General features: G+C 51.1%; 1 protein-coding gene across 1 annotated transcript; it reads left to right on the forward strand.

Moving 5' to 3' along the window:
* Nucleotides 1–1525: 1525 nt before the first annotated feature.
* On the forward strand, nt 1526–10620 carry STC2 (stanniocalcin 2). The gene is given in 6 exon segments (XM_086621704.1): nt 1526–1577; nt 1580–1675; nt 3797–3939; nt 6376–6587; nt 10228–10493; nt 10496–10620. Coding segments are annotated over 6 exon segments (894 nt in total).
* The last annotated feature ends 223 nt before the right edge of the window (nt 10621–10843 follow it).

The raw sequence follows: 10843 nt of genomic DNA on the forward strand, positions 1-10843 counted from the left end.
CTAAAGAACGATAAACAAACTTTGCACTTCTCAGACCCAGCAAACAAACCTCCTGGCCTGGGACAAAACCAGGGAAGGCCCAGGCGAGCGGAGCCGGCGGGGATGTCTGGGGGCTGCGAGGGGGTGTCAAACGTGCCTAGTGGTGCGTAGCCGTGGAGCCATGGTCCTGCGGCACGGTGTCACGTCCCGCCGAGGAGACCCTTGCTCGGGGAGGTGTGAGTGGATTTCCTCAAGTGCATTTTGACAGCTGTGAGGAAGCGGGCGGCGGCAGCAGCTGGAGACATTCCTGGCTGCGCCCCCGGCGGGACCCCCGCCCCCGGCACGGCACGGCGCGCCCCGGGGGCTCGGGGGCTGCTGGGGGAGGCAGGAGCCGCATGGGGCCTGCGGGGTCTGATGAAACATCTGCCGTGTATTACGGCAGGGCAAGGGGAGACACGCACGCCCCCTCCCCAGCGAGCGCGGCACTTCTCATCACCTGCTAGAGATTTTCCTACGTTTTCCCCCCCGCTCCCCGCTTCAGCTACCGGACAAAAGGGAGCAGCCAGAGCTGGCTGGGGGGTTGCTTTGGAGGGGCTTGCAAGGGTGATGCTCTCCCTCCTCCGGCGCCGGACGGGGGGGAAGGCGTCAAGGAAGGCAGCGCCCGGCCCTGCTCACCCGGGCGGGTCTACACTCGGGTACCACGTCCCCCCTCCCAACCCCCCCCAGGTGATGGATTTGGGCCAAATCCCTCCGGAACTCGTAGGGTTCAAAATCTCAGGGGAAAAAAAAAAAAAAGGGGGGGGGGGGGAATGGAGGATTTCCAAGAAAATCAGTGCAATAGCTGCTTCGGAGAGGGATTTTTTTTTTTCCCATCAAGTCTTGCAATGAGGCGTCAGTGCCGCAGGACGGCTCCGGGCACGGACGGCTCCGGGCACGGGCACGCCCGCGCTGCCCCGCGCAAGGGCAGCGGCAGCGGCGGCGTCCGGAGCGGCCCGAAGTTGCCTCCCCGTCCCCGCGGCTGCGCGGGGACCAGCCACTCGGTGCTGCCTCCCTCCTTGCCAAGCAGTGCGTTTGTCAAAATCCCTCTTTTCACCTTTTTTTTTTTCTTTTTCACCCTCTCCGCCCATACTGCCGAGGGGATGCACCTTCGCACCCCACTTTCCCCCCGCCGGGGATGCAGTCCGTGCCCGCTGCCTCCCGCACGCCCATCCCCCGTGGCGCGGCGCGGCGCGGGGGGGGGGGGCCGGGGGAGGCGGGAGGCTGCAACCTGCCGGCGGGGCAGGGCCGGCCCCCGGCGGGCGGTCGGAGCGGGGCGGCGGCTGCCATTGGCCGCGGCGCGGAGCGACACCTGCTCGGCTCCCTCATGCGAGTGACACCGGGGCTCGGCGGGGATATTTGAGGCACCCTCCGGCGCCGCCGCTGCCACTCCGCGCTCGCCGCCGCGCCGGGCACATGCGGTTCGCGGGGCCGCGGCGAGGAGCGCACTGGGCCCGGGTGCGGCACCCCGCGGGGGAGGACGCGGCGGCGGCGGGGGGAAGGCGCGACCATGTGCGCGGAGCTCCGCGGCAAGCTGCTGGCCCTGGCCCTGCTGCTCGCCAGCGCCCGGGGGCGGCGGGCACTGAGGCCACCCACCCGCCGGAGGGGCCGCAGGACAGGACCCCGCAGCAGAAGGGGCGCCTGTCCCTGCAGAATACAGGTACGGCGGGGATGGGGGGGGTGTGCAAAGGTGGTACGTGTGTCCCCCCCCTCGCCGCTTCTGGAGCGCTGGGGAAATAGCCGCGTTGAGTTATGACAGGCGTTTTATTTCGGTGTCCGACTGTCAGGTATAAATAATCAGAGGAAATAAGAGCTCGCTCTTAATTACCTTTAAAGCCCGGCTTTGCCAAGCACGTGTTGCCCTTGCAACAGCGGCGGCAGCGCTCCGGGCGAAGCGCCTCTGCAGCCGCGCCGGGCACAAAGTCGGTGCCGAGCGGCCCCGCGCCGGCGGGGAGCGGGGCCGGGGGAGGCGGGAGCCCAGCGGAGCGGCGCCCGGCCCGGCCCGGCCCGGGGATGCTGCCCGCCGCGGGGATGCTGGGCTGGGAAGGAGAAAGTTTCTCGGCGCAGCGTTTGAAACCGGGTCGAGGGGTGAGGGGGACGGCAGGGAAGGGGAAGCGGCTGGAAATGACTGGTGCTTTACCTCCTCCATAGGGAGTCGTGCAATGATGCAACGGACCGGGGGTTTCTCTCCTCCTTTCCCGCCCCTGCTCTCCCTCCCCCGGGTATTATCTGCCTAGAAAGAGAGAGCTGAGGCGTGCACTTTGCTGGATCGCTTCCCAGCCGTGCAAAGAGAGCGCGGGATCCAGACGCTTCCCTTCCCCCCCTTATTCCCCCCACCCTTCTTTTTTTTTTTTTTTCTTTTTTTTTTTTTTTAACACTCTCAGTGCTGCGAGACGTGTTTAAACACACACGAGCAGGAATGCACGAATGCCCATTAGGGACTGCCACATGTGAATCACGGCACTGTGCAGTTCTCAGCACGCTGGAGCCAGGACATGTGATCCGGCGAAGGGTTTGCATCCGGATGCCAACACAAGCACTACAGCTGAGCTCCCGGCCCCAAAAAAGCCCAGCTCCGCGCTCTGCAGCGCACCACAAAGAGCTCCGTTCCACCCACGCCCCCCCCGGCCGCCGGTGCGCGTACGTTTGCGCAGCTTTTCGCGTGTGGCTGAGACAATCCCAGGAGCCGACCCGGGGCTGCCGTGTCCCACCCCCAGATGCACTTCGGGGCAGGTTAGAAGCGCGGGGAGGGGGGAGGCAGCGGCAGTGATTCGATTTTGAGTTGGAGGGGGGGTTCATGTGAACTCCGTCAGACTCCGCATTTACATCCGCGGCTCCTCTCTCTGCCTTGCAGCGGGTTGAAATTAGACCGAAAGTTGCTGTAAAGACTTGCAAATGGAGCGCATGGCGAAGGGGGAGGCTGGGGATGTCTCAACCGTGCTGCGGTTCGGAGGGGGATTAGGCTGGCTCCCAAGGGCGAGCTTTAATTAAAGGTACCACTAGGGCACAGAGTACAGGAATTCTGAGCATCCTCAGTTCTGGTCTAAAAGCTGCCCCTGTTTTAACTTTATCCTCAGGCTTTTTCAGCAACCACCTTCCCTCTGGCAGTACTACTACATCCATTTTTTTAAAGGACCAGAAGCTGTCTTGTTAAGAACTAGATTTTTGGGGTTTTTTTGGTGAGTGTTAGACAGCATTTTTTTACAGTATTACGTAACATCTGAAAGGGCAGAATAAACACATAAGTAACGGTTAGCTCCAGTGGATCTATTTTACGTACTACATATATAAATTTTTTTCAATTGTTTTCTGCATAGGTGAGGACATAGTTGCAGCTTTATGCAACACTTAGTGCAAAGGACTTTATTTATCAGTGGGAGTTAAAAGTACCAGAAATGAGACATTTTAGCTGGCTGGGTCCTGGGCATCTCATCTTGGTACTTGAATTTGATGGGGGCCTTTGTACAAAGTCGTACAGCAAAAATCATGGCCATCCTTTGCTCCTCAGCAAAGCATTAGACAGTTCTCAAGTGAAATAGCTTGACGTAAGCATAGTGGATTTGGCATTTACTTCTTGGATATCACTTTCATAACATAATACACCCAAGTTTTGGCCTAATTTCTGCAAAAAGTAGGCATGCTGTGGGTACAATAACTGTTGTCACATGTTTTTTCTTTTGAACTGATGATGTTAGCAAATAACTCTTTCCCTCCCTACCCTACCCACCACCAGCTTCTATGAACAGTTCTTCAAATTAACTGTAATCAACGCTCATTTTAGCTGAAATCCAGCACTGCCTGGTTAATGCTGGCGATGTGGGATGTGGAGTGTTTGAATGCTTTGAAAACAATTCTTGCGAGATCCGAGGCTTACACGAGATCTGCATGACATTCCTGCACAACGCTGGAAAATTTGATGCCCAGGTAACGCAGTGAAACGTCCTACGTGTCTGCTTGGTTCCAATATATGCGTGGCATGTGTTTTAGTTCTTTAACACGTCTTTGGAAAAAAGTTACCATTACAGAGCAAATCTACTTTTGCACATGACCAGCTTCAATAAGACTTTTTCTGTTGAAGGGCCTAGAGTTAAGACCCAAGAACAGTAACAGAGCAGTGGTGTGCAACCTGACCCAGGAGACAGGCTGTCTCTAGCTACAGCTCCCTGTGATCCCTTCTTCCTCCTGTACCCAGGATAACTAAATCGGAGCACTAATTTAGCTGAACGTGGTTTTCGGAAACACTAAGCAGCTTCTACCACGTTTGTTCAAAGCTGAATCTGAAATGCAACTCAGGCAGCCAGTTCATTTAGACATATCAAAATATTTCATATATTCATATATTACATGGTATGCGGTATTAAGGTTCTCTCCTTCATTTTTCCCCAGACCATTTATGCATCATTGAGATCCTGTTATTATGTCTTGTAAACCTACTCTCCCGTTTCAGTGTGGAGGGAAGAGAACATTACGACGGGCCAGCGGCATTTGGCTTGACTGTGCAGTTTACAGTATAACTTGACTAAAGCACCAGTCTCATGGCACTGTTAAAAGCATGGTATAAAGTAGAGCTGTCTTCAGGATTCAGCCTGTTCCATGAGGGATGGTGGGACCACCCAGTAGGAGCCACTTTTTGAAGTGCTGGACTTTTAGGCTCAAATTCTAAAAGAGGTACAGTCTGGCTAACCCTTACAGTGGGAATTGTTTCCTCTGTGGGTATCTGAAAACCTTCAACTTAATTTCCAAGTGGCTTCCAGAAAACACTTTTATTTTTGCACAATATTCTGTCAGTGAACAAAGTTGACCAAAGAAGTAAGCCCATTTGGGAGGGGAGGGAAACGTGCCTAGGAAGGCTGAATGCGGCCGTTAACGCCTATTCCCCAGGATCCCCAGGTATTGCTAATCAAATGCAGCCCATTTCACATCCAGGCTGTCTCCATCGCAGTGCAAAAGTATTAAACCCCTGGAGCTTTATTCAGTATAGAGATGACTTTAGTCTCTGCTACGGTAACGGCTTTTCATGGCTCATCTCTGTATTACCTACAGTTATTTCAGGCTGCATTAAATGACAAGACTAACATTGGCCATTTTCTGTTCTCTGCTTGCTGCTCTCCTTCCCTCTCTCTGAAACCTGAGAATTGATGTCAAGTTTGGTTTGCATAAGAATTTTCAGTTTCATCCTTATTTGCCTAATAAGCTGTGCATGTTTGTTACTGGAGGGAAGGGCAAGTAAGTGCTTTTGGTATAGGGAATAGAAGGAGATGATGACTGAAGCAGTTCTTTGATCAGGAGGAAACATTTCTGGCTTGAAACATTTCTGGCTTGAAACAATTTGAGGACAAAATCTGCTTGCAGGTGTGGGTGAAATCTTAGTTAATGTCAGTGGAGCTGTGCCAGTATACTTTTTGGATAAAGGTGAACAAGAATTTGGTCTTGGTGAAGCCCTTGTGTAAAATAATCTGAAGCTAATGAAGAGATGGAGACAGAGCAGGAGGCTTCCACACACCAGCAAAGTGAAGTAAAGGAAGTCTGAGCAGAGCTGTCAGACTGCGACACACTCACCACGTATGGCAGCTATAGTATCAGATAGCAAAGAAAGAAAAGGAAGGGATGGTTTTGATGCCCACTAAGCAATTGAACGAAGGAATCACAAACAGTGGTTAAGAGATGCTGCTAAAGCAGCTTTCTTGCAACTTACTTTGTTAGTTTCTTGATTTGATTTTTTTTTTAATCTCACAATTTATTGCTGCAAATGGACATCGAGATACTGTAGGATTATTATTAGTGCTGATCTGAGTCCCTCTCTGAGAAAGTGGTAGTAGAGAAAATACTGACAGATGGGGAATGAGGCAGTGCATATAGATGGTGCATACATGTCTATGAGTTTGCAACCTAATATTAAAATAAAAAAAAAACCTAATTTGCAGTTACTGAATGGGTATCTGCGTCTGGTCCTGGGGACCTCAGCCATGGCAGGATGCCCTCTCCTTTGTGTGAACCTGCTGTGCTGGCACCCAGAAGCAAACAAAAGCTACTAACTGAAGCATTGAATTATTTCAAGATGCTTACTTTTGCCCTTTCCCCTTTTTGGGCGTTCCGTTGTTGGGGTAGAGGAAACCTCAAAATACCAGTGAGGAAGCTGTGTGTGTTCAGGTCCACGGGAATAGCAAGGCCAGGTAACTTGGCAAGATCTTTAAGGGCAGAGAAACAAAGAGAAGAGGAGAGAAAAGCCATTAGGTGGTACCCTTAGCAATCTAATAACCCTTGACATTGTCCTGCAGAGGAGCAGCTAGCTGGGCATAAATCAGCTGCTGTTGCTTAATGGACAAAACTACAGACCTACTCCATTTCTTTTCTTCTCAGGGAAAATCCTTCATTAAAGACGCTCTGAAGTGTAAGGCTCATGCCTTGAGGCATAAATTCAGCTGCATCAGCCGTAAGTGCCCTGCCATTAAAGAGATGGTGTTCCAGTTACAGCGGGAGTGCTACCTGAAGCATGACCTCTGCTCCGCTGCCAAGGAGAACGTCCAGGTCATTGTGGAGATGATTCACTTCAAAGACCTGCTGCAGCATGAGTAAGTGCCTCTGTGCTAGTGCAGTCAGAAGGGTGGGAGCTCCTTCCAGGAGCAGGATGGTGCCAATGGGCTGTGCATCTGCCCAAGAGCTGTTTCACCTCCTTCTGGCCTTAAGCACGTCTTGGTTTTCCCACGTACCAGACCGAAGTAATGCTTTCTTCACAGGGCCCTTGAACACTAGTTTGTGTACGAAGGGCTAGATATGACTCTGGAAGGGAATGAAATAGGTTGAAGTTGGATCTGGCTGTCCCTTTGTTCCTTTAGCAAATATGTCAGTGTCTGCTGTTTCCAGAGGCATCTCACAATGTTTCTGTGCTTTCTGAGCTCAAAGGCACCGTTCCTGACCCCAGTATCTTGTTAAAGATGACAGCTAGAAGAGAAGCGGGAAGAAGGTCTATGCAAAGTTGTCAGTAAGATGATAATTTCTTCTTTAAATACATACTTTCAAATGTCTTGTAGCTAATTGTCCCTGAAAGAGCTGCAGTCCCCCAGGTAATCTCCCATTCATCTGATTCCTTATTAATATCACATGCTTTTTAATAAAACATGGAGATGTACAAAATGAAGGCACAAGTCAGATTTTGAGGAGTTCCTCCCTCTGACTGGGAACACAGCTGCCCACCGAGGAATGGCAGGCACGAATCGTATTTGGAATTGATCAAAGCTGGTCCATCACAGCAACAAACCAGGCACAAGCTGTTTGTACCAACTCTTAGTGCACAGATGCAAAAATCGGAGCCTGTTTTTCTTGCAGGTGAATATCTCATTCCCAAACAAGAAGGCTGAGCCATAGCCTGACAGCAGGCTTGACTTATAGCATCTTCCTACCACACCTCATGCTTTCTTATCTCTAGCAGATACTAGCTCAGAAACCCCAAATCCCAGCGATCATGACATATATTTTTTTATTTATTTATTTTACAGAATCATTTCCTCTAGATTTTTAGCCTTGCATTTTCATTGGTCTCCAAAGGAGTTGTACTCTGATTCCCTTACTTTCTGTTGAAAACCACCACCCTAAAACTTAAGCTGCAGTTGCAGAGAGGTGCTTTGATGCCAGTTTACTCTCAAATGCAGAATCGTTTGCTGTGGTTTGTACAAGCTGAACATGGTGGCCTGAAAGCAAAGCCCTTTCCATGGACATTCCTGAGGCTGGGATCAAAGCCATGGCTGGTGGCAGATCCTGTCCTTGCTGGGGCTGCTGGCTGTGTCCAGGGTGAAGGGCAACATCGCGCTGCCTGGGGCAGCGGTGCTCCATCCTGCCCAGCAGCACCTTGCTGTGGGCACGGCTCAGGCTGTGTCAGTAGGCTATAAATTGGGTACTTGGTACCAGTTAACCCCTGCCGTCATTTAGAGATGAGAAGAACTATGAAAGTCAAAGGCCTGTCCAAAGAGAAGTTAGTTATCCTTGTTTTACAAACAGGCTAAAGCAGGAATGCTCATAGGCAGCTGCTTGTTTCTGGGGAGCTTAACCGGGGGGTTCTCGGTTTGAGAAGAGAGGGATCATTCAGCTGAACACCTATAATTTGGACGATCTCATTTAGAGCTTCCTACACTTCATTTTCAGCACCTCACGGAGTCAGAGCTTAGCTTTCCTATGTGGGACTCTCCAAATAGAAGCCAGCCAGCTTCCTTCCCTCCCCTAAATTTAGAGGCCATCTCTGAAGCTTTTGAACTAAGGAACTTGTTCAAGATCAATAGGCAAGTGTGGCAGAGCTGGAAATAAAATCACGTCTGCTGACTTGCAGCCTTGTGCTCAGTCCGGGTGCTATGGGCAGGCCAGCTGAAACGCAGAAAGTAAAACAGTGAAGGAGGAATGGGCCACTATTAATCCACAGGGCTCTGGCAGACTCTGAATACCTGAAATATTTGGCAGCTGAGCCACTTTTTAGTCATACCAGCAACCTTTTTCCTCCAAAGATTTTTGTAAAGGTTATGCCCAATTTCAACAACTGATTGCTCTATTTATTTTTTTTTTCCCTCTCCCTGCTTCTGCTGGATCACTTTGTATGTGATGTGCTCGGCTCTCTCTCATCTTCTATTTTACATTTAAACAAAAATGAAGAGTGGAGAAGCAAGTGGCAGCTGTCAGACTCGTTCTCTGACTATTTTATTCTGACTGTTGTGTCCTGATGAGTGCTGAGGAACTCACTGGGGGTGGTGAAGTCACCTCCTGAGTCAGCTGTGGTGAGGTGGGGGTCAGACCGATTTCTAGGGTAGAAGTGGTGACAGGCCCTGGCAGATCGGTCACTGCCGCATTCCAAGTGACTTTTTTAAACTGTAGAAACAATCCAAACATGGGAAATATTTTGAGATAGGGGAGTAGGTGGCTCTCCAACATTAGTCATTCAAATGAGTTTAAAGAGTTGGGCAAAGTAAAATCAGGGTAGTGTCAGACACCGATCATAATCCGTTGGTTTTCCTCTCGTCTCTTCGACTTAGTTCACAGGAAGAGATTTACACTTGTCCACAGCTACCAGAGCTGGTGGACGGTGTGCCCAGAACATGCACCCCCACCGCCCCAAACAGCCACGACTGCTGACCCCAGGCAGTTCTCCACTTGCACCGTGGATGCTCCCTACCATGGAAGACTTTTAAGCACGTCCTTCTGGGCCCACTAGCAGCTGAGCGGTTGTGTCAATAGACAACATCAATATTGACCCACAAAACTTGTGACCGCAACTATTTTAAAATCGCTGCACTCGGTGACCTGTGGCTGAGGAAGCCAAAGTGACTGTGCTCAGTCTGCCCTGTGCTGTGGGAGCACAGAGGGATGGGTGGGAAGCAGAAACGGTGTTTGGCCATGGCTCGTTTGGAATCCTTGTTTGGCCGGGAAAAGGTATATACTGAAAGCTGTACTCAACTCTGTAAGGAAATGAAGGAAAAAAAGCTTGGTTTGGGAAGAAACTGTGCCACCAAAGTGGATTTCCATGTGTCTGAGCTCTCTGCGGTCAGATCCTGTGTCCAGATAGGATCTGCTTGTGGTGGAGATCCAGCACCCTGTGGTTCAGGGAAAGCTAAACATGATGAGAAAAGCCAGAGGACCTCCTAGCTGAGCGTCTGCTGCTCTTCACAGAGGTGAGGAAATGCCTCCTTCTTGCAGGCTAGTGATCAGTGTAGTTCCAGCTGTTCACCTGAAGATAGCAAGCTGTTTTGATGAGTTGATGGCTCTGGACATGAGAAGGTTTCCTTTGTCATGTATCCTGACTAATAAAGATGAAGGGGCATGGAAAGAGAGAGCAGCAGAAGGTGTGAGACAGCAGTTCTTGCAGTTGACAGCCCCATTTGCCAAGCATGTAGACCTCATATCTTCCTCCGGTGGACATTAACAGTTCTCCCAGAGCATCTCCACTGGGGGAGCAATCAAGGCAGACCCAGCACTAGAGTGAAGCATCGTTTGATAGGATGCCATCGTGTGCATTTTCCTACACCAGTATGGCTCAAAGAATATAATGTTGTGTAATAAGCACACGGTGAATTGCTCTACAAGGCTGTGGACTCAGTGAGTAGCAGGGAACTAACGCTACTGAACTGTGCTGTGCACAGGGAGGGTAAGGCAGTGAGGCCATTACACTTGTTTACTGATAGATAACCCTTATATATTTTTTGACTCTGCTCTTACTGTTTCCTTTATCTCCAGGCCATATGTTGACTTAGTGAATATCCTGCTCACCTGTGGCGAGGAGGTGAAAAAGGCAATAACAAGAAGTGTCCAGGCCCAGTGTGAACAGAACTGGGGAAGTCTCTGCTCCATCCTGAGCTTCTGCACCTCGGCTGTGCACGGTGATGCCGTCCTGGGTCCCGAGAAGAAGCCAGGCGAAGCCAGCAAAGCCTCTGCCGGCCGCGGGGACATGCTGGCCCACTCCGACTCCGATCACAGGGAGAGCTCACGAGCATCTAAAGGAGAGAGGGTACCAAGGGCCATTTGAACGCCCATGCCCGAGTGAAAGCTGGGGGCCACGGTCCCAAAGGGGCACATGGGATCACGGACCGGGCAGACGAACTGTCCGACTTGTCTGACATCCGGAGGTGAAAAAAGGCACCAACTCCCTGTTCCCCCCATCCTCCCCCTCCACTGGAAACCTCCTCCGTTGAGTCCCATCTTCCTGTCTATGGACATTCCAAAGCATTTCCCATTCAGAGGTCAAGCACAGGGCATTGCAAGATATATGGACCTCAGCAACAGTGTATATAGTAGCAAAGGGAGAGCAGTGGCAATGGGTTATCGATGCAGCAAACTTGACACTTGAGCAGCC

The sequence above is a fragment of the Tauraco erythrolophus genome, chromosome 16 (assembly GCF_009769465.1).
Source record: "Tauraco erythrolophus isolate bTauEry1 chromosome 16, bTauEry1.pri, whole genome shotgun sequence".
Lineage (NCBI taxonomy): Eukaryota > Metazoa > Chordata > Aves > Musophagiformes > Musophagidae > Tauraco > Tauraco erythrolophus.